Source organism: Pteropus vampyrus, unplaced genomic scaffold (genome assembly GCF_000151845.1).
Source record: "Pteropus vampyrus isolate Shadow unplaced genomic scaffold, Pvam_2.0 Scaffold207, whole genome shotgun sequence".
Lineage (NCBI taxonomy): Eukaryota > Metazoa > Chordata > Mammalia > Chiroptera > Pteropodidae > Pteropus > Pteropus vampyrus.
The window spans coordinates 448,948-472,258 of NW_011888988.1; the positions used below are offsets into that span (position 1 = coordinate 448,948).

At 49.2% G+C, this 23,311-nt stretch overlaps 1 protein-coding gene across 1 annotated transcript in view; it reads right to left on the minus strand.

Annotated features, from left to right (window-relative positions):
- The window catches only part of PLXNA2 (plexin A2), a 212,899-nt gene that overhangs the window by 114,741 nt on the left and 74,847 nt on the right, over positions 1-23,311 (minus strand). Inside the window, exon 4 of the mRNA XM_011372463.2 lies at positions 2,876-3,010. Coding sequence (XP_011370765.2) covers positions 2,876-3,010 — 135 coding nt within the window. The remainder of the gene's footprint in view (positions 1-2,875; positions 3,011-23,311) is intronic.

Here is a 23,311-nt window from a genome sequence, read left to right on the forward strand (position 1 = left end):
CTGAGCCTCATGTGGACCCTTGTCAAACACACCGAGGTGAAGTGACTTGTCTAAGGCCACCAGCTATAAAACGTGGAGATGGGATCCAATTCGAAGCTTTGGACTCAGAGACAACCCCATCATCTGACACAGATCCTTTATTTTATAAGGGAGGAAACCGAAGCTGTGAGAGGGTCATACTCAGGTTATGGCAAAAGCTGAACTAGAACCCAAGCCATTTGACATCATTTTCATCAACTGTTCTATTGCCACACGTTAAACCGTTTCCTTAAAGAGGTCCGAGCTGTCCACGAACGCTCTGGACTCATAGCTGCTCAGACTCAGACAGATGAGCCTCCTGAGCTGTTCTTGGCCCTCATCTCCGGCTCCAGCCCCTGGTGAAATCACCTGGCTACCTATTTTTACATGATTTACAGCTCTCCAGGTGACAGGCCTTTGCGCTCCACCACAAATCCCCCTTAGACTCTGCCTGCTGATCACAGCTCCAGCTGGCATAGGTAGCTCCCTGGACTAATATGTCACCTGACTAGAGACGGACGGCTCCATGGCATTCCACCCAGGCTCTTCCTATATCTGCTCAGCACAACTGGCTACTACTGAACCCCTCTGTCTGGCACAGATTGTAATAAGAATTGTCAGCTGAGGCAGAAGATGAGGACGAAGGAGAGGATATTTTGAAATAAGCTACGTGGACATGGTTTAGCCAGGGCCGATGCTCTCAGAGGTGACATCAGCTATGGTCTCATGAGGTCAATATCTTGCCCGAAGGCCACTCGTCAGGTTCCAGCCCTGGCCCAGGCCATCTCCTTTGGCCACATTTTGAATGCAATTTCAGAAAAGCATCCTATTTGAGAAAAAGATATGCAATAAAAAAAAACCCCAAAAAACAAAAAAACAAAGAAACATGCCGTGGCATCTTCTCAGTTTCAGAAAAAGGCCTCACTGGTCACTTCTATGTGTCGTTTCTGCTTTTCCACTTCACTGGGCTCAGAGAACCCAAGAAAGAGCTTTTACCCAGGGTTACCCGCCTGGTCCTCGGCCATACATAATATCATGTATAATGTGGGCCTATTTGATGCCTCTGACCATCCTTTCATCCACCTATCCAGGTTGCCATTTATCTATCCATCCCTCTATCTATATATAATCCTGCATAAGTTTCTAGAACGGTGTTCACCAAATGTCAATGGGGTGTTAAATTTTGGGTAGTGAGGACTTGTTGCTATTTTCTTTTCTGTAAGTATTGGTTGAATTTGTTTAGTGAGCATCTACTATTTTTGCTTAATAAATAATCTTTTGTCTATAAGAAAATAATGGGAAGGAAAAGCAGAGTATTTATAGACTTCGATCTGATGTTATAGCTATCTGGGTATGCGTTTCTCTCCCTCGTTAGATCATTAGCAACATCAGGGTAGTGACCGAGTCTCATTCATTTTGATGTTTTCCCAGTATATTGTTTCAAATATATATACTCCCAGTAATTTTTCGTAGGACCCACCAACTGTTTTATTGGAACTATAGATCAGTGTTTACTTCCAAGACTGTCTTTCCCACTCTAGGTTAGGGTATGGGAGAGCCTCCTCCAGCTCCACTAAATTCCCATCTGGACCTGTTTATGCCTCAACTACAGGGGCCACCTGAAGAGAGGTAAGAAGACAGGTGGGTTCAAGAGGATCTGGATGTAATTCATGTGCAATTAGCATATGACATGTGACATCTATTCTCAAGAAGTGATTTTCAAGTTAGAGCTGCACAGCTGCTTCCATTCCCTTACGCTGTCACGTGCCCATTCACCTCTTCCTTCCTTCCTCCACTCATCCATCATCCCTGGATTCAGGGTTCTTAAATTCAGAAAGAAAGGGGGGAAAGAGAACTCTGAGCAGGGTGGCGCTGATCAAGGACACCTGGAATCTTGGCAGAATATGTTGAGAATGACACGAGCTGGGAGGCCCTTCGTGAAAGCTCGCTGGTCTTCAAGCCCAGCATCCTTGTCTAGCCTAAGTCATTGTCCTCAGCACCAAGACAGATTCACAGTCCTTTTTCTCCGTCTTTGGCCTTTGTCTTGCTTACCATGTTCAGGAAAATGCCAAGACCACCGCTTCTGCTGAACAACGGCTGACGCACTTACCGAACGAATGAAAAGAACCAGACTTTCCTAAGGTCTTTGCTTCACCGTCTGCATCTCCACTGATTTGGTGAATCCTCCATTTTCCCAGCTTCTTTCGCCCTTCACCATGGCTCTCCCTGAATTTGCTTTCTCTCTGATTACACATATTTAGGGCAAAAGCAATCCAAGAGGGTGTGGATCCTGGCCAGTAGTTACAAAGCAGAGGGTATAAGTCTGCTTCTCAGGGCTTCCCAGCTCCGCAGGTAGAGCTTCAGCATCTCAGAGCTCACCAGCTTCTACCCTGCCTCAGTCTAAGATGCAGGCCAAGATTTTTATCTTCTTCGGGGGGGGGGGGGGGAGGGCGGGCTCTCTTGGGTCTGTCTCTCCCAGGATTGGGCCCAGCCTGGAGGCCTGGATTATTTACACCTCTTTGGCTCCCTTGAGCAGCAGACTCTGTGGGCCTGGGAGCAGTAAATCTACCTTTTAATCACGCCAAGCTGCTCTGTGAAGTCTGGCCCGTTCTTGCGGGACTGTTCATCACACTCTGAAACAGGGGCTGTAGACCAGAAAGAAACCTGCGGGATGGGGCTGACCCCGTTGCTTCTCTCTGGCTCCCTACAAAAACCTCCATGAACTCTACCTCTCCCAGGACCCCTGAGCAGCAAGCCCAGAGGTCTCCCTTGTTAGATGGAACAGCTTCCGAACAAAGGTCACAGTTTACCAGCTCCTCCTAGGCTTTGGAAAGGAGGGATAGGTGCTAGCACTTACCTGTCTCTCAGACATGATGTACAGATAGCGCTGATCAATGGAGAAGGCCATGTCCCGGAGGATAGGGCTCCCGTCTTTGAGCACAGAGACCATCTCATACTGGACCCCGCCATGGGGGGGACCATCGGCTCGAATCTGCAAAAGAAACAAGGGCATCCTCAGCATCTGTACTCAGCAGTTCCCCATGGTTTACCTGCCTCAGCCTAGAGCAGGTAGCTTGAGAGAAGATAATCACCTCACCCTACAACCTATTGCTACCTTGAACCAGGCTAAGCATCAGGGAAGACAGAGGTGCTCCTTAGTTCAAATAGCCCAAAAGGAATCCTTTTTCAAGTGGTCTGAGTGTGCGGAGTCTGGGATTCCTAATGGTGGGTTTATTTTATGTGTGCATACATGCCCTTATGTGGTTATTCTAGTGTGTGTCTACATATATTTATTGCACTGAGTGATGAGTGCAAGTGCGTGTGTGCTTGTGCACACTTATTTGTGTTTGAGGTGAAAGAGTCAACATCTGCACACAGTGTTTCTGCCTCAGGCAGACAAGGGAGAATGGTGGAGAAATCACACAAACCGTCAAAAAGCTGGTCATCAAGAGCTTCGAGATGTTAAGATTTCAGGAAGGTCTTTCTGCCCCCACACAGATCCACCTGGGGAGATCTGTGAGCCAGGAATCCTGGCTCAGCCTCTTGGCACCCATCCTGGGGTAATAAATTGGAAAGAACTTGGACATCACCTAGTCCAGTGCTTCTCAGCTCTGGTGGCACATTAGAATCATTTGGGGAGTTTTAAAAAACATGAGTGTCAGGGCTGGGTCCACTCATCTGGATCTCTGTGGGTGGAGCCTGGGCACCACCGTGGGGTTTCAAAGCTCCCCAGGTAAATCTAATGAGTGGCTAGAGTCTAGAAGCACCGGTACTAATGCAGTACAGTGGTTCTCAAACCAGTGTGCCCTGAAACCACAGGTGGGGGGAATGGGGGCAGGGGGAATGCTTGGTAAAACCCATTGCCGGGTCCACCCCCAGAGTTTCTGTTTCGGTGGGAATGAAACTTGAGAACTTTCATTTCTAACAAATTCCAAGGCAATGTGGATTCTGCTGGTCTGGGAGTTTGAGAAGTGCTAATTTAGTCTAAGCTCTATACGTACAGAACCGCTGAGACTCAGCGGGGAGAAGTCCCTAAGGTCACCCAGAAGTCGGTGGCCAGGAGTCCTTGGTTGGATTGTGCCCCCACCCCGCCGAATTCTCATTCCAAACATAGCAGCTGACTGCTGACCAATATTCCCTAATCAGTGGCTCCTTTCCTCGTCCTCTCTCCATAGAAAACTCCTCTTATCTCAAGCCCCACTTCCTCCAGGAGCCTTCCCGATCTGTCCGCCACACGAATTGCACCTCATCCTGATGCCTTTTTTACCTACCAGATTTTTGCCCTAGGATTATAATCAATTGCTTTGTTCATCGCATATGTACTAACTAGCATGTATTGACAACCTATCTAAATTGTTCTCTAACTGCTTCATTTGTGTGTACATCTGTCAACATTTTGAAGGCAGAGATGTGTTTTCTATCTCTCTTATAGCTGGCTAGAACGAGGCGGGAACATAGTTGGTGACGGATAAAAGGGAATGCTCAAGAAATGCTTGTTGAAAGGACATGAACTATGAATCAACTGATTGAGTACCATGGACTCTTTAGTCTAGAACAAAGTCAAAAGGGATTTTCTCTGAAAGACGTTAAGATTAGGCTTCCTCTTCCTATTCTCTTGTGCTTCTTCTAAGTATCCCCTTCCCTCTGCCCATTTCTCCCACCTCACAGAGAGCTCCTGAGTGCAAGGACCTCAGCTTATTCATCCTGAGGGCCAAGCCTGGTGCCTGATGCCACAGTAAACATGTAAGGATGGACAGTAGGTACATTTTCCGGTCCTATTGGCTGAGTAAGGAGAGTCAAGAGCATTATCTATCGCAGTGTTGGGGAAGTCGGCCCAGCGCTTCCATTCATATTTCTCTACCCTCTTCAGAATTTGCATACTTAGGGACCTGAGCTAAGGCCATGAGCCCATTGTGGGTGGGTGACTGTGGCCCAGCAATTCTTAGTGCTAGAAACAGCAGATTCTTGCCTGAGGCTCTGTGCCCAGCCTCAAGTGTGGGAATAGTGGGGCAGACCCTAGAGTCAGAGATACTGTGTTCTCCTCACCTTCTTTGATGGCTCAGGGCTTGAGGATGAGGAGGTAACCTCAATGGAACCAAAGAAATTCTGCTCTCGGCCACTCCTGCCCCAGTAACCTCCCTTGTGGTTTGGACTCTCTTCTTTCCACTGAGCTCCTCTTTCGCCCTTTTTCTACCTAGCTAGCAGCTTCCTGTTGCTCAAAGCTGTTGCCTTGGCAACTGTCACTAAAGCCCCTCCTTCCAAGGGAGGGGTTAGGGCTCCATTTACTTCATTCTCACAGGGTGGAGGAAGACTCCGGGGGCAGTGATGATGCAGCGGGGCTGAAGCCACTAACCTCCACCCTGGGCGAATCTGCTTATAGATTGAAGCAGAGTGAAGAGCGAGGGTCTTTATCTAGGAAAATGCCCCCACCTTTAAAATGGTTCCCTTAATATTCCAAGCAGCATTCTCTCTTTGATGGACAGATCCCAAAGTTCCTTGAGATCCAGAAATGTAGTAGCTTTTAGTCACAAAAGTTCTTGTGCTATTGCAGGAGGTAGAGGGAAGATGTGATAGTCGACTTCTGGTTGGCTTGACCTCAGTTTTCTGTCTTCATAAAATGGGGAGTCCAGGCACCATTTCTTCCCAGTGCTTTTCACCACCCTCCCTGTGACAGCTGCTCCTCTCCAGTGAGGTTTAAGTCTCCTCAAGGCTCTGGCTCAGCCCCAGGAGCTGTAGAGCCAGCCTTCTCTACAGGCCTGGTCCAGGATATCTCTGCCTGGGAAGCCAGTTAACTCCTTGCCAGACAGAGCAGCGTCCCTCCTCACTTGCCTGGATGCTTGCCTGGATCCCCAGCAACGCCTGGACACAGAATCGGAAGGAGGAATGTCACAGTCTGGCCCTCTCTCTGTGGTCCCTGGGACTGGATGGTACCCATGGCCAGGCTGGAGCTAGAATTTAACCAAAGCCAACTTATCATCATATCCGGTGGTGCATCCCAGTTAGGACCGATCCCAGCCATTCACTTTTTACCGAATCAGAGACCTAGACAGGCTTTGTTTGTTTGTTTGTTTGTTGTTGTTTGTAACATCTGCAACACCAATCTTTCAACACACCAGTTGAAGCCAGAATCGAATCTATGTAACTCTCAAACATCAGAGCTAAAACCAAACCAGAACAGAAAATGTTCTTGGCACTGAACCTGAACCAAGCTATCCTATTTCATTCTGTCTAAATCCCTTCAGAGAAAAGCAGACCTGCCCAGGAAGTCTGAGCCTCTCGACTTATTCCCTCATTCCACGCTATCTGCCTCCAAGAAACCTACGGGAGGGCAGAGAAGTTGGAAAATGGGGCCAAGAGGCCAGAGAGTCAAAGAGAATGAGGTGGGGGCAGGGACTGGCAGGCAGAGGGCAGAGATATTTCCCCTCCCTGATTCCCTTTGCTGCCTCTGGCAACACACGGAGTGGGCAGAGTTCAGGGTTCTCAGGCTTCTGGTCTGACTGTTCTTGTCTGGGCTTGATTTCTGCCTAATGGTACACTTTTAGGTCAGTTACCTCATCTCTCTCAGCCTCAGTTTTCCCCTGTGAATAACAGGAAGAGGCCATCTGCTCAGAGCCTATCACCGGAGAATCGCAGATGTGTAAACACTGCTGGAGCTGCATGGGTTGGGAGCTCCTCTCGCCTAAGCTCTTCCGTTGCAGGCATGCGGCTGGCAGTGGTGGGACTGGGGCTCGAACCGGCTCCCAGCCAGCGCGATCCAGAGGAAGCGCATGGCTGAGGGAGACTAGGGGCTAGGGAGGAGGGAGGAGGAGGAGGAGGGTCTGACCGGGGAGAAAGGTTCAAGCACAGGATTGCCCAGATCATTTTGTCTTAGATAAGAAGGGTTGAGTTTCAAAGTTGTCCCCCATCCTTGCCTGACACAGCATTGTAGTGGTGAGTCCTAAACAAAAGTGGCATTTTAAAATCCAATTGATTAAGTCTACTCTGTGGTGTCCCCCAAAGTGACAGTTCTATTCAGCTTTTCAGCTTGTGTCCCTAGGCCAGGTTTCAATGACCACAGGGACAACAATAAACTGAAATGGGCCATGAATCCAGTCCAAGAGAAGGGCGTTATCAGCCCAAGCTGCACAGACCTCCACATCCAACCAGGTGGGGAGGAGCGAGGGGGCGGGCAGACGAGGGAGGTGACACGTGGAAGCGAGTCCTTCCGAGCATGTCTTTCCGGTTGGGCTCCTCCTCTCCTCAGAGGACGTGCAGAAGCTACCTGCACCATTTTGCTGGAAGAAGCTCAGAAGGCGCGATAAGAACAGTGTGCTACAGTGGAAAGTGACAGTCTCGACTGAGACCAGAAAAAGACATACTGTACCTAAACTGTTGCAAAAGGAGATTTCGGCTAGCTCTCGTGAGAATTCCTGTTGTGGGGAGCCCCGACGATAGAATGAGTGACCACAGGAGGCTGGGACTGCCTTCTCAGGAGGGTTTGAATCTACAATAACCTCTTTTGCTTCCTGGGTAAATGTGGCCCTGCCTGGGGTGGTAGGATGGACTCGGTGAATTTTCCAAGAGTCCTGTTTGCCTAAAGAATTTTATAATAGCTACTACTCCTACCGCTTTTACAGTACGTGAGGTGCTGTTGCAACTACTCAGCAAACATTAACCCTTTTTCCCGTACAAGAACCTCTAAGGTAAATACCATTATTATTTCCATTTTACAGAGAGGAGATTTGAGGTATGAAAGAGTGAGGTGACTTTCCCAAGATCACAGAGCTAAAGAGGGACAGAAGTGGGATATTCCCACACGGAGCCTGATTGCTCAGCCACTCTGTGACTCTAGGAGATAACAGTGAGCGAATGTAGCTTTCAGTGCAGCTGAGAACGGAGTAGACTGAAAGTCCGAACTTACCTCATCTACTCTGCTTCTTTAGACCCCAAGGCCAAAATTTCCTGGAGGCATCAATAAACTCAGAACCTAATTTCACCAGACCCTGGTTGGAGGCTAAAAGTCAGTTTCTCAGGGCTGTCTTTGGGGCAAGGGGAATCCAGGGGAGATTTACTCCATCCCCCAGGTGGGAGGGGCCTCTTTGAAATGAAAATGAAAAGTAATCCTATTAGTAACTTTCCTTTAAATCACAGCTAGGTCTGTGTAGATATTAACGACAGCCTCTTTTCTTGAAATCCAATTCAAATCAGCATATCCAATTAACTAGCTTACCTACAGGCCCCTCCAAACTCTTTTTCTTGTGCATCAATTTCTTCTCTAGTCAGTCCTAAATTATGGTGCTCTTGCTTGGAATTTGGCATTCTAGTATCACTTTATTAGTAGTAGTATTAGAATTAGTAGTAGTAGTAATAGTAGTAGTAGTAATAGTAGTAGTAGTAGCAGCAGCAGCAGCAGCAGTAGTAGTAATAGTAATTTATTTTTTTTTTGCAAGATCAGCTGACAAGCAATAAAATTGAGAATTTTCTTCTTGGGCCTCTCAGTAAGAAATAGATTGGTGTGAGAGGTTCCCCAAGCAGACGGAGGCGCTGGTTCGTGTCTGGAGAGAGCTAGGATCAAATTCCAACTTTCTCATTAATTGGCTATGTGACTTCAGGCAAGTCACTTCACTCGATTATGCAATGGTTTCTGAAGCTACTAAATCAGGGTGGTAACTCCTTTCCTTACTAGCTCAAAAAGGATGTTGTGAGAATAAAATGAGTTATGAATTTCAGCATCGCCCAGTATGCATTTAACACATGCCTACCGTAAGTCAGGCCTGTGCTAAGAGATGGGGACACTGTGGGAAAGAATCTTCTTCAGAAGCCCAAGGAACAGGGACATGGACAATCCGACCCAAACACATGGGATGCCCCTTGTGAAAGGAGGTTTGCACGGGGGGCCCCGGGAGGCCGGCATGGGGCAGGGCAGTGCCTCACCTGGACTGACGGAGCCCTGACGGAAAGGCTTTCTAGAAAGAGGAGGTGACACCTAAACGGAAAAGCAGGAGTGGAAAATTTAAATTTGGGGAAAATTTAAAGCATGATGTAAATATGAAAAAGTTATTGTTATGTCTTAGCCCAGATTTCTTGGGAACGTTGTGTCCCATACATGAGCATTTGGAGAGGATGAGCTTCTGACGTGCAGTTACCAAGGGCTCAACAATTTCAAGCAGGTCTTGTCACCTTATGTTCTAAAATTCACTTTGGAAGAGGCCTTTATGACTCGATTTTATTTCGGCCTCAGAACTCTGGGCTTGCATCGTATACGAATGTGTGTGTGCATGTGTGGTGTATGTGTGTACAGGTGTATATATATATATGTGTGTGTGTGTGTGTGTGTGTGTGTGTGTGTGTACGTGTGTGTATGTTTAGATCTTTAAACGGGAAAGTGGTGTTGTTCAGACTGAACTTGGGAGTGAGTTAATGAGTAAGTGTGTCTGCAGCTGTGCATTTAGTGCTGCGAGAGAAAAGATTCACGCTAAAGTTTATTTTTGTATAGCTTCATGACCCGAATTATTTATAGATTGAAGTCTTTAGTAAATTCAGTCACTGAGATTCTTCCTCCCTCTCTACCCTGCACACACACATGTGCATACACACACAAAAGCAGCCACAGAAACTCCTAGGGCACCCCTGGCTCGCCCCCCAACCCCTGGAGCTGACCAAACATTAACTAACCGTGTCACAGCTCAGCAGGCTGAGGTTCCCCAGAGAACAGCTGGGAGCCTGGCCTTAAATGCTTGGCTAATTGGACAGGGACACAGGAGCCTGGAAGACTTGGCCTGCGGGTTGCACGGAGCCAGGAGAGGAGAGAAGAAGGGAGACGAGGCCAAGGGTCTGCCTGTCCATGAAATGAAAGGAGGTCACTAAAATGTACTAAACTTGGAGAAATCTGGCTGCCCCCACCCTATGCAAGCATGTATGTGCACACAAACGCACGCACACACACGCACATGCCCTCGCCACACGTGTAGATTCTTCCAGCACTGGTCCCTAGTGAGTCAATCACCGGGGCTTTGACACTGGAGACTGACATTTTCATGTACAATTACTTCTATTTCTGTGCGTTAAGAATTTGCCCTAGATATTAAACCGGGGGAGAGGGGCTAGCAGAGTAGTGCATGGGGCTAGTGGGTCCTGGATTTCAAAAGGCCAGGCCACGGGGGCTTTCTTCTAGAACATGGGGAGGGGGTCCCGAGAGGAGCACTTGGTCTCTGGATTTCTGTATCTTGGGACAGATTAAGAGCCTGGCTCATAATGACAGGGGATAGTGGATGTCGCGAATATTTATTGATCGTCTACTATGAGTAAAGTCAACGTTCAGGAGTTAGGTTGGAGAGATCGGCAGGAGCGGGAGGTTTTCTCCCCTCCTAAATCCTAAATCGTGGCTTCTTTGCTCTTCCTCAGCCAGGGGTGGATGGCCAAGCAATCACTGATCCCTGCTGCCCCTCAGGACTGAGAAGAGTGGCCTTGGCTTCTCACCTTCCTTTGGCTAAAGACTGCATTTCACAAGGGCGAAGTGTACCCTACCTCAGGGGCCTTTCCCTTTACCACTCAGGGGAGAGTGACATCAAGATCTAGAAGTAAAAGAATCCAGTCTCAGTGAGCTTGTACAGGTGAATAATGCGGACAGCTACAGAGCACAGGGCTCTGGCCTCAGACCAGCCCCACCTTTCAGCGTTGCTCCAGCTCAAGATGGGCAGGTCAGGAGGCGCTGGGAACAGGATGAAGCTGCCAGGGGGAGAGGAAGCATTTGATTGTTCTGGGAAACAATAAGATAAACTCAGCAAGGGACAGCCGAAGCATTAAGCAGCCTCAGATGAAATCAGATCACGCAGCGGCAGAGCAATAATTCATGGAGGGTGCGCACAGAGTTGGGGAGACTGTAGAGGGGTAGGAGAAGGAATTGATAGAGAATAATGACAAACTTCTGCCAAATCGGAATCTCTGTTTACCCAAATCTCTAGCACTGTGGGGTTCTCGACATCTCCATGCAAGACACTGCACACAGGTTCCCTGCCTGGGGATGCCCTGGCTGTTTCAGGATTGAATTGATGATTCAGAGCTGCCCTTTAGGGTTCATGCAGAGGGCAGTGCAGCCTTTCTCCTCAAGCTCTGGAATAGGGAGTGGTGAGAATTCCGCACACGGAGACTCAGGTTAACTACGTTGGAGAGGCCCCATTGCACTCCCGGGGAGGGAGCAGGCAGAGGAACCCAGCCCTTCCCGGACCGGATCCGCAAAGGCTTTCCAACTGATTATCTCCCTGTATCAATTTAGTTCAACATGTTTATTGAACATCTATTGAGCATGGCCACTAGTGTGCCAAAGACTGAAGATATTGACGTGAATAATCTTGGAAACTATGGGAAAGGCCCCCTCGTTTCACAGAACAGGAAATGTTAAGTATCCAGAACATGCCTACTCAGCTAGTAAGTGGCCCAGTGAAGCCCAAAGCTGGTCCACAAGACTCCAAAGCCTGGACTCTGTCTCCTTTGTCCTGCCTCCCTCTGGGGCCTGGGTTTCCCTAAGTCCAACGGGAGGGCGATGTCTGCACCAAGACTCAAAATTACATCCACAAGTGCTGGGTGCCCGGGAAACAAAATAGACCATATAGCTGTCTCCTCTAGTGTGACAAAGAAGGCCACCTGCAGCCTGGAAAAAGAGCAAAGGGTGGGTGTTTAAGAGGGTTATTAGCCTCTTTAATTAACTCATTCTTTTCAATGGTCTCAAATTGCCCTGCATTTTATAATCTGGAACAGTAATCTCTTGCTTTCATTAACACTGAGGATGGCTGTCAGGGCGGGAAGGGAGGTCAAGATTTGTGCGCATGGCAATCTGACACTGGGCTTGTGCCTGTTGTGCGCATGGCAATCTGACACTGGGCTTGTGCCTGAATGCAGGGGACTCTCTGAGATTTTCAAAGGAAAAGTCATTTAAAAAAAAAACCCACATGTGGTGTGTATATACCATGGTGCAGAAAATGTGAGGTAACTGAAAAAAAAAAAAACAAAAAACAAAAACAAAAACAAAACGAAGACCACATCCACGCGGCTGTATTTCTCTTCCCATTGCTCATGGGCTAGGGCTGAGTCTTTATTGCCTCTTATCTGTGCTACTGCAATAACCTGAGAGATCTGCCTGCCTCCAGCATATTCCTGCTCTAATCTGTTCTTCCAAACACTGCCAGATTGAGCTTCTTAAAACACTTATTTGATCCTGCCTTTTCTGTATGCAAAATCCTTAAATTTCAGGTGTTTGTAATTTTCTTTCTCTTGCTTATCTCAGTCTCCTAATTTTTTTCTAATAATGAACATACACTACTTTGGCAATATGAAAAAGTAAATTGTTGCATGCACACAGACACACAAACATCTTTAACTGCCCCCATCGATAAGCTAGAAAAGTTCCCATTCCTCAGTTTGTCATCCGGTGTCTAGCTAACATGCTCATCTCACCATTTTCCAATTATGTCTCCAGGTTTTTGGTCTTTACGCCTTTGCTCAGCGATTTATTCTACCTCCTAGATCCTAACCATCCTTCAAGGCCACCTCCTCCAGGAAGCCTGTCCCGATCCCTCCTTTGAACTCCCATCACACTCTGCCTGTCTCTTGGCTACTCGCTTGTGGACGCATGCAGTTATCTTTCCTAAGATATAAAGTTCCTAGAAGACAGACACTATGTTTCGTACAGTGTCACAGGCCTACTGCCTGTGGCACCACTGTGTCCACAGCGGGACCTCGGTAACGCACGCCGATGGAATGAGACTCCTGTTGCTGGAACTGTGCAGGAGTGCAACTTTAGCCATGGCTCATGTTTATTTAACCCCTATTATTGTTAGACATTGTGCCAAGGGCTCTATTATTCTCATGCTATAGATGAGGAAACTGAGGTACAGAGGGGAGGGGTGAGGGAGTTCCTCAAGGTCACGCAGCTGGAAGGCGGAAGAGCCCGGAAGAGCCGGAATCTCCACTCCATTAGGCACTCGCTTTGCTAGGCCTGTTTTCCCATCTCTGGGGAAGAGTGGAAGGGAAAGAGGAAAGCTCGCTTCGCACATTCCCTTGCCCCCCGCCCCCCCCAACCAAATCTTCAGGAACTGGCACATAAACACACTCTACAGATTTTTTTTTTTTTCTGCTGAAATGATCTTTTTGCCTCCCCAGTGGACCGGTAAGAGCTCTTAGGAGGAAAGTACTATAAACACTCAAGGTCCTGCCATGAAAAGAACTCCAGGGCCACTAAGCTCGAGCTGTGCTGGCTCCAAGGCAGATGGAAAGCAGGGGTTAAGGTCACGAGGATGGGTCAGAGCTGGGGTCTGAGACACAGCATCAGAGGAGGAGGGGAGGGAGGTGAAGCCAGAAAGCCTCCATCCTGAAACCTCAGCAGCCGGTGCAGGCTGCTCAAGGTGCCCGCGCGCTCTGCCCTGTCTGTCATCCTGGCAGAGCCCAAGGGCAGAACAGACAGCTAGGGGAGGGTCTAGCTCTTTGAAAAGATTCTGTTTGACTAGCTGTCCCCTTGGCACCTCCCCCCATCTCCCCTCCTAGGAGAGGGACTTTATTAATGAGCTGCACTGTGACAACAGACCCCTAATTAATTCATTGCTATTTTTCTGGGGCCAGATCATTCTAATGAAGGTGGGATGGGGTAAGGGGTGTTGAGCAAGGATCCTCTGATCGGCTTGATCTGCCACTGACTAGCTCTGCTGTTCCCTGGCATCACTGCTCTGAGACCCTTCCCAGTCACCTTGTCCTCTTTGGCTGGACACCTGCTTCTCCTCGATGCCCACCCTTCTTTGCACTGATGCCCCACAGCTGCCGGGCATAGGGCCAGCATGCAGACCCTGCTGGTGGCTGGGCACAACAGCACAGCAGGTGCCAGGATATCGCACTGAGGAGGGAGAAGGAGGGAAGCAGGAGCCTTGTAAGGAGCAAACTTTGCACTGCTTTTTCTCTGAGCGTTAGCAGAATATCCAGTGGGCTCAACAGCCAGCAAAGTGCAGCCCCCCATCCTCCAGACCCTTGAGGGGCTTCCGCTACCTAGGACACATGTACCTCTGGCTCTCGTGCAACCACACATCACACCGATGCAACTCTCTGTACAAGGATATGAGCAGAAGACTGGACCAAGACCACAGAAACTATTTCAGGGGCAACGAGGAGCCAAATAACCTTAGAAAAATCCCCCATGAAGTCAGGTCACACTTGGAGATGATGGAAATTATAGAGCACACAGATCTGGCTCGGCAGCCTCTTCGGAGGCTCTTCGGTTTCCTTTCTCAATCTTCCAAGTCCCATACTTCAATCTTCCATTCTGATAGGTGTTGACCGTCCAGTCAGGGCTAAAGTCTTAACTCATTTGGGCAGAGGCCACGCAGGGGCACTCAAGCCAAGGGAGTTAATTCTCACTTTCTTCATCTGCAAAACTGGTAAAAAACAATACTGCCTACATGGCAAGGATATGGCAGGAACGAATTAGATGCGGAATGTGAAAGCAGTTGGGACACTGGAAAGGGCTGCACGGAGGCAAAGAATTTTCGATTGATTTATTTTTAATCCACAGAGTTGGGTGGGACCAGATTGAGGAGGAAAATTGGGCAGGGAGAATATTCTTCAGGGGTCCATAAGAGCAACTGGTCCCCCATCTCCAGCTCTCTGTCCATTCCAAGGGAGCATGCTGGGGAAGGAGGAGGGAGGAGGATGGGCTGGGGAGGAGGGAGCAGCAGAAGCTTGGAGCAGGAGCCCTTTGCATTGCTGGAGTTGCAGCCTGTTTTTGAAGACAGCCACTCTGAGCGAGGAGGGATGGTTTGGTGGGGGTCTCCATCGGACCTGTGCTAGGGGCACAGAGGGCTGAGGCCACTGGAGCCAAAAGGATGGTAGTGTTCCGATTCAGACCCTTTCTACTTTGTGAGAAAAAGAGAAAGCGAGGGGGAGGCTCTAGTCTATTACCCACAGAGAGAAGGCTGCTCAGGGGGCAAACCCACCCACTTCTAATCTGCTCCTTTAAAAGAGCTAGAAGGAGCTTAGCTTTTGTGTAAAGTACTAAAGCAACCCCCTCTTCCGCCCTCCCACACCCCCACTCTTCTATATATTTTTTTCTTTTAAAAGAGCGCTTCACCTCTCCAGGGACTGGAATCATTAACTGAACAGCACTTTGCCTCTCATAGCTTTTGACAATCTTGCAGTGGGCTGGAAAGTAACAGAGAAAATGCAAAGAAGCAGAGGGGGAGAAAATGGGCAAAAGGGATGTGTCTGAAGCACCGGCCTGGTGCGTGCCTGGCCCCTGGCTCAACACCTGGATGCTCTGGATCTGCCTCTCTATTGCTGCCCAGCTCTGTGGCTCAAGAGAGTTCTGAGTCCCCAGCTGTCAGGAAGGTGTGGTGGAGTGGGCAGGGATTGTCACTTAGCTTCCTGTCCTTATCCCCTTTTGCTGTCACCTGGAGGCTGCCTGGGACTGGATGCCCTCCAATTCGGACAAGAGACGCCTCAAGGAGAGGCAGGAGCGAACACCTGTCATCCTACCTGACACCTGAACCTCCCCATGACGAGCAGAGGAAGGGCACCTGAGGGGTGAGTGTGGAAAGACCGCAGGGCTGTGTAAGGAAAGACGGACTTCAACGGTGACCTTACAGGGCAGAAAAACGCAAGTCCCAGGCATTTCCTGAGAGGAATGAAAACAGGTGAGAGAAAGCGGGCTCAGGGATTTCCCAGTCCAGTTGTGACAGAAACAGAGCACGGAGAGAGAGAATTCTGGGGCCTCCTGAGAAACAACCGAAGCTGGAACATCTGCAGAACTGGCTTTGAACAATCCCAACCATTAGGATGCTGACAGCTTTGAGGGGCTTTCTCAGAAGGGGTAAGGGGTCTCCAGCCACCCTGGCGACGATCAGAGAGCTGCTTCTCCTTGTCTTGCTCACCGTTCCTCTCCTCACTCTATGAATCCGGCCTTATTTTGCAATCCTGAAATGGTGTATAGTTACCGCTTATGTCAGATGTTGGACAGGGCACCAGGCATCTTACATCAAATATCTACTTTAATCCCTGAAATCCATTTCACTCATGAAGAAACTGGGGCTCAGACTGGTTAAGTAACTTGCTTTAGGTCACAGAGCCAGGCAGTGGTGGAGAGAGATCTGAACCCCAGTCAGTTTGGTTACACGATCTTTTACTAAGCCACGTGCCTCCTGAACAGGCTTTCACCTTTGTCTTGCATATGATGTTAACACCTTATTATCATTTTAATACTCTTGTTTTGCTGTCTGAGCCCCTATGGAAGTGCCAGCAAAAATTATAAATTCCCAGATATAGAAGCTGGATCTACATATTTCATTTTATTCAACTTTTAGCAGACTGCCAAGTATAACAGGATACTTAAAAAGTTGCATTCTATCCTTGAATCAAGTCAGTGCTCTAGAAAGCCACAAACTTGGACCACAAAAGCTTGGACCATCAAGCTTTACTTTCCTTAATGGCCTTATCTACTTTCTTTTTATTGTTGGTTCCTCCATGAGAGTAATTCATTGAATGTTGATTGTTATATGGATGTCACAGCTTTGGAGGTATTAGCAGGAGGTATTATAAGAAATTGCCATATAAAGGATGTTTCAGATTTTGATGTCCGACTTTTATCTTGGTTTCTGTACAAGTCTCACGTGATAAATCACTTACAAAATGTAATGTCTGGAAATTGTCCCTTCTGAAAAAATAGGCACTTCTATCCGAGAGTAAGGATTTCTAGTGCATCCTATTTCTCTTTTTGATTTGGCTGCCAGGATACTCAGGCCAAATCTGATGCTGGGTGATGGTTCCTACATTGGCTTTACTGTTAGCTTATTTATTTCTATTCCCCTTTTGTGGCTTGGATTTTCTAGTTCCATGCTAGTTTTCATTATCTATATTTGCCAAATCTTTTATTATAAGTCACTTAATTCTTTATTTTGAATGAAACAGGATAGAAATACACACAAATGATTATACTCATGTGCCAATATCCTCTGTTTGCACCAATTTGCTCGCATTCTGTTGTATGTTGCCTTGACATATTCTTAGGTCTTTGCACTGTGTGCTCGCCTCCTTTGTCACGTACCCTTTGAATTAGCCAGTGGGCGTTTCCGAGGGCCTGCACTATCCCAGGATGGTGTAAGTACGTATACCTATACCATGCATATATACGATGCGTTAGAAGACAGGCAAGAGGTGAGGTGATGCCACTCAAAACCTTGAGCCAGTGATCAATTTGCCTTCCATTGGGCTAATAAAAACTCGTAGACCCATTACGAGTCTGGGCCCTAATAATGTTCCCTATCTATTTGTAAAATGGAAGAATGAATGAATAAATGAATAAATAAATGCTTCTCTGAGATTCTTCTCATGGAAGAGAAGGCAAGGACTATCTGGCAGAAAGCCCCATCTTCAGGCCACAGAGGAGACTCGACATTACTGAGCCCAGTCGAGTCCAAGCTCCCGACCTCACCTTGTCCCCAGGCCAGGCCAAAAGCAGTGGTCACCTGTGCTGTGCGTGGCCCAAAAGGAGAGTGGAAAGAAGGAAAGGAGGAAGGGAGGAGGGAGGCCTGCTCCTGCTGCCTTTCTGTTGTCCCCCCTTGAAAGAGAAAGTGACAGAAACGCGAGCCCATAGGAACTGTGGGGCGAGAAATGGAGGTCTCTGAACATGTATCTGTCTGTCTCAGTTTTCCAGAGCAACCTCCTTTTAACTCCCGCTTGCCAGTCTCGCCCTCCCTTCCTTGTCTTTCTCCTGTCACTCCCAGTTACCCGTGTGTCTTACACGTCTGTCTCTGTGCCGTCTCTCAGCCTCTCTACCTACCTTATACACGCACGCACACACTCACCCCTCTCCCCATCACACATGCACCCCTCTCCCCTATCACACACGCACCCCTCTTCCCATTACACACTCACCCCTCTCCCCATCGCACACGCACCCCTCTCCCCATCACACACGCACCCCTCTCCCCGATCACACACGCACCCCTCTCCCCATCGCACACGCACCCCTCTCCCTGATCATACGCACCCCTCTCCCCGATCACACACGCGCCCCTCTCCCCGATCCCCAAGAGAGATCGAGGAGACAGAGTGGAAGGTCCTCCTTCCACCGTCATCCCACGACTCCAGAGACAGTCAAGAGCAGAAGATCCCGGCCCAGATCCCGCCTCCCTGCTGACCTATGTCCAGACCTGGACTTCATTCTAATCCCAGTGGTCTTGCCGACATGAGTTGGGCTAATTTTTTCCTGTAATTAAAAGGGACCCCCCCTCCCCCATTCCATCTCTAATCCCAGATAATGAGCTCTCTGATTGCCAGCGCAGGGCAGGAAACCTCATGTTTGGAGAGGATTTTGGGCAGACAGATTAGGCAAACGCTATGCAGGAAGCTGCACTGGGAAAACAGGCTGTTCTCAAAGTTTGTTGTTAAAGAGATTTGTGGTGGGCAAAAGGGCTTGGTTCCCTCCCCCGTGGTCGGAGCTACCTCTGACCCTGTCAGGTTCTTCAACAAATGAAAACTGTCCTCAGCTGGCTCTCAGGATGCTCCCTGTGGCGGGCGCTGTGTCCAGCACCCCAGGCAGAGGGGCTTCTCAGGGAGGGGGTTCTGTCTTGCTCACAGAGAGAGTGTGGATGTCTGCATACAGGAGGGAGGGCGTGCCTGCCCCACAGGTGTTCACCAAGCGTGCTGGATGGGTGCTGCTCAAGGGCTAATAAAATATGGTGGGTGACAACAAGACCGCCATGACTCCTACTGACCCAGGGAATGGGAGAGACACCAAGAAAATGGGGAAATAACACTCTCTCCTACAGGCTTTGGGGAGGACTCCTCATGTGGCAGAGGAACCCTGGGGGCCAGATTCTCCCAGCGAGGCTGGCACTGTTGATGTGACTAGCACCGCCTCGCCCTCCGCTCTGCAGAGAGTGTGCTCTGGTAGTGACATTCCACTTTTTGTTTCTGTCATTTAAATTTTCCTGCCACGAGCCTCACATCATCCTGGCGTGGGGGTGGTGGCGGCAGGTATCCCATTATAGAGGAGGAAACTGAGTCCCTGTGAAAGCGTAAGACCTCCTCAAGGTCACAAAGCGAACTCTGTGGCAGAGCTGAGGATACAGTGCAAGGCTCCAGGTGGCCAGTCACCCCTGCTCTGTTCATGGTCCCATGTCCTCCAGGTTTGGGATCTTTCTGCTATGCGAGCGGGCACTTTGGATATTGGAGTGAGGGAGATATGGGACACCAGATACCCAAGGTTTAGGGCTCTGACAGCCAAGGGCTAGTCGACTCCTCTGTGAGGACTCTGTGCTACCTTAATGCCCATCCAGACTCCGAATGGGGCTGTGTCTCCAGGCCCCCCAGATAACCTTGGAATGGCCAGAACTCTGAGACTCCTTCCCCTTTCTCCGGCACTACTCAGAACCATGAGGTCAGTTCACTTGGGGCCTGAGAGGAAGGGGCAGGAACTGAAGCCAGGAGCTAGTGCATGGGGGACCTGTGCTTTCAGAGCCCGGAGAGGGCGGCAGGGGCCCGTGGGCTGGCAGCTGGGGGACTTGCCCGCAGGGCCTGCTGGTGGAGGTGCCTGGCCCAGCTTCCCCACTGTGGCTTCTCCAATGAGCTCAAGGCACAGGGGAGCGGGGTAGGCCGTGGATGGTTTCCAGATGAGCTATCGGGTTTGCCCACAGCCGACTCGGAGGCTCCTCTGGTCTCGGCAGCTCCCTCGGCTCTGATTCAGCTGCATGGCCAAAGCCTGCTAGGGAGTGCCAGTGATATCCGACCGCTCTGCCACCAGCCTTCCCCTCACTCCCTCTGCACAGGAGATAATGCGGTTCTTCTCCGTCCTTCATTAGTGCTCCCCTCCCTCTACTTCCCCAAGGTAGAAAGAGTTAGAGCTGGGAATCTGGCTGATGGCTGGGCCTCTCAGCTCTGGAGCTCTAATTGATCTTCCCCTGGGAAAAAGTAGCTGTATAAGGTTCTAGGTTCAAGTTCTGGATATCTGAACTTGATAGGTGCTTGCATGGGGAGCTGGGGGGTAGAAGGCAGAAACTCTATACGTCCCTCCGATTGCCAGGTCTGTCTAGCTGGCTTCAAACCAGGCTTGAGAGGGCAGAAAGAAGAACCAAGGACTAGGCAGAGCGAGGCAGCCAGGTATCGAGGCAGCGAGGCAGCACCACAGCAATGCACCACTGGCTGGGCTTCCAGACTTAGGGCAGCATCTCATTCAATGCTCCCCCCGCCCTGCCCCCAGGGGAGGGACACGCCCTTTACCCCCATTTTACAAGTGAACACACCGAGTCCTGAGGAACTGGGGAGATCAGAGCAAAGATTTGATTTCGGTCTCCTGAGTCTGGACACGAACGTTTTGGAAGACCTACTATGCGTCAAGGAGAGCGCTTTTGCTTTGGGGATATAGAAACAAATGCAACACAGATCATGCCATAGAAGCCGGTGCTGTTTTCCTTATGTCACATAATTGATAGATTAATTATTCTCACAGAGGGTCTCATAATATAATAGACTTTCACACATCCTCGCCCATTCACTGCTGGTTCAATGAGAAGAACAAGTTCATTTCTGCCTTGTAGAGAGAGGGAAGGATTGCAATTTTCTGTCTGGTGGAACATGCCTCCGTTTCCCTTTTGGTGTCAAGGTTCTGCTCAATGGCGATTTAGTTTTCAAGTTTCTAGAACCTTCCATCTAGGTCTCTTCCATCAGGGCTGGCACTCCTTCTCTCCCAGGTCTGCTCTGGGTCATTTGGCAGGCCTGAGCTGATGCTGCCCTGTCATGGTTGATTAGTAGGGCTGCAATTTGCATTTAGCTTCAGAAAACCAGTTTGAGATCCAAAAGCAGCCGGGCTCAGCTTCTCAGCTTCAGGAGAGAGAATGCCCCTGAGGCCAGACATCTGAATTAACCACAGAAGCCTCTTCTCCCCCTTCCTTCCACTTCCTCAAGCCCCTTCCTCACCTCTCCCCTCACACCAGAAGGCCAGTTAACTGCGGCAAAGGCTCTCTGAACACGCCTGCAGACGGAGAAAGCTTTTCTTTTTCTTTTCTTTTTTTTTTTTTTTTTTTTTTTTGGCTTCAAAGAAGATGCAAAGCTCTCTCTAGCCTCTCTGGAGAATCTGTGAGGGAACAGGTTGTCTCAAAATGCCATTAAAACATCTCTCAAATTAAAAACAGTCCTGGAATATGCAGCTTCACGAGAGAGTGGCTCGGCGATGCGTGAGTGGTGGTACCCACTACCTGACAGTGAGGACAGGTGTCAAAGGTGCCTGCCCACCCGCCCAGGCGCAGATGCCGGGCTCTGTCCTGTGACGCAAGTGTCCTTGGGCAAGACATTTAGCCTCTCTGAACCCCAGTCTCACCCTTATTAATAAAAAGGAAAACGGTTATCTTTCTCCTCCCTCCCTAATTTCAGAGAGTGGCACTGTTATTCTCAGAGATAACGGGCTCGGTTTTCGGCCCACGCCATCTTCTGAGCCTCCCTCCCCTCCCTTTCCCCTCAGTCATGGTGCTATTTTAAGTTGAGGCTTCCAGCCAAAATCTGTACTTTATTAATTACGCGTCAACTGCTCTGTGTAATGTTTAATGCATTTTCCAGATTGTATCAGATCCACAGTGAAAGGAGGAGTCCTCACGGGTCTGGGTGCCTGGCAGGGTGGGTGCGGGAGGGGGTGGGAGCCAGGGGCCGCCCAGTGTCTGCCTTGACTTGGTGCCCACTCCTCTCCGTCCCTGGCATCTCAGTTACGGCCGAGCCTCAATCTGGCTCGCAGATCCCTATTTAAAGAACACACAGCACCCCGACTGGAAGGTAGGAAATCCTGTCTCATTAGGAAGGGCCGAACGGCTTAGGACAACTGAGATCATTTGAAGGGAGGGTGGAAGGCTGAGAGGTGACTGGAGAGTGTGGCTCTGTGATATGCCAAGAGCAGGCTGGAGATGACACTGACCATCTGTTCCTCTCTAAAGGGGAGATAGAAATAGCATGTGTATTGGAGCAGGAAAGATGGGAGTTAGACCCAGGTATGCCATTCCTGACTGCTAGGTTTTGAGTGCCGAGTAGCTGTGTGATTTGAACAAGTCCTTCCTTCAGCTCATCTGGGCCGCAAGTGACTAATCTGTAAAACTAGCATTTACTTGATGACCTCTGAGGTCCTTCTTGGGTTGAGTCTTTTTTTTTTTTTTTTCTGGGAGAAGTTAAGAGAGATTACGGGGCGAGGCAGAATCTTTGGGGGGATATGAAGATGAATTCTGTGTGCTCCTTGACCTCCAGGAGTTCGTCAGGCAAGGAAGGTGGGTAACAATAACATATAAAATAAAAATAATAGCAAATAGGCACCGTTCTGTGCGCTTTACTCAGAAGAACACATTAAACATTCTCAACAGGCCTATGAGAGAGATTCTACTATTATCCCCATATTTCCGAGGAGAAAAGTAAGGCACTGAGAAGTTAAGTAACAGGTCCAAAGTCACACTGCTGGCACGTGGACAGATCAAGTTTTGAACCCAGATCATCCCATTCTAAAGCTAGTGACGCTCACCAGTGTGCACACTGCCTGGGGCAAGGAATGTAAATAACTCACACACGATGCCACTCTGCTTAGTGCTTCACCGATGACAAGGACCGTGGGCTTACAGAGGGAACAAATGAGTCTGAATGAGCAAATGTAGGAAGGTTTCACTGAGGAGGTGGGATCTGAGTCAAGGCTGACAGGGAGGGTGGGTAGGTCTGGAGGCAACAGCTTGAGCCAAAGTGTGGACGGAGAAGGTGCACTTAGGGGAGAGAGAGAGACTGGCAAGGCTGGAACGAAGGGGCATGAGTGTGGCAGAGGTGGCGTTGGGAAGGGATGTAGGAGGAGGCCAAGCATTCCTGGTGACGGGATGCCTGAACCTTGCTCAGGAATCAGAGATATCCTCAGAGCTGTGGGAGCCATTAAAAGGGTTAAAGAATGTGGACACTCACTTGGAGGAGGAACCAGCACAAATTCAGGAACAGATGATAAAAGTCTCAGCTAGGGCTGGGGGAAAGGAGGGCAGGTGGGAGCACCTGGAGGAGACTAAGAACTAACAAAGTGGGGAATGAGGAAGAGGGAGCAGACCTTTGCCTGGAATGGCTGGTGAGGAATGTGGACAGCTGCCCCAAGGGGTGCGTGGGAGGGGCCTCTAAACCGTTTACATATCACTTGCTCAGGAATTCTTTTCTGAGCCCCCACCCCCACTCCTAATAGTTCTGGTTCCCCGGTTACAGGTTCTCACCTGCTTGAGGGACCTTGTGTATCTCTTTGACACTGGTCACCACTGTGACAAGCAGTTACTCCCGCAGTTGCTTG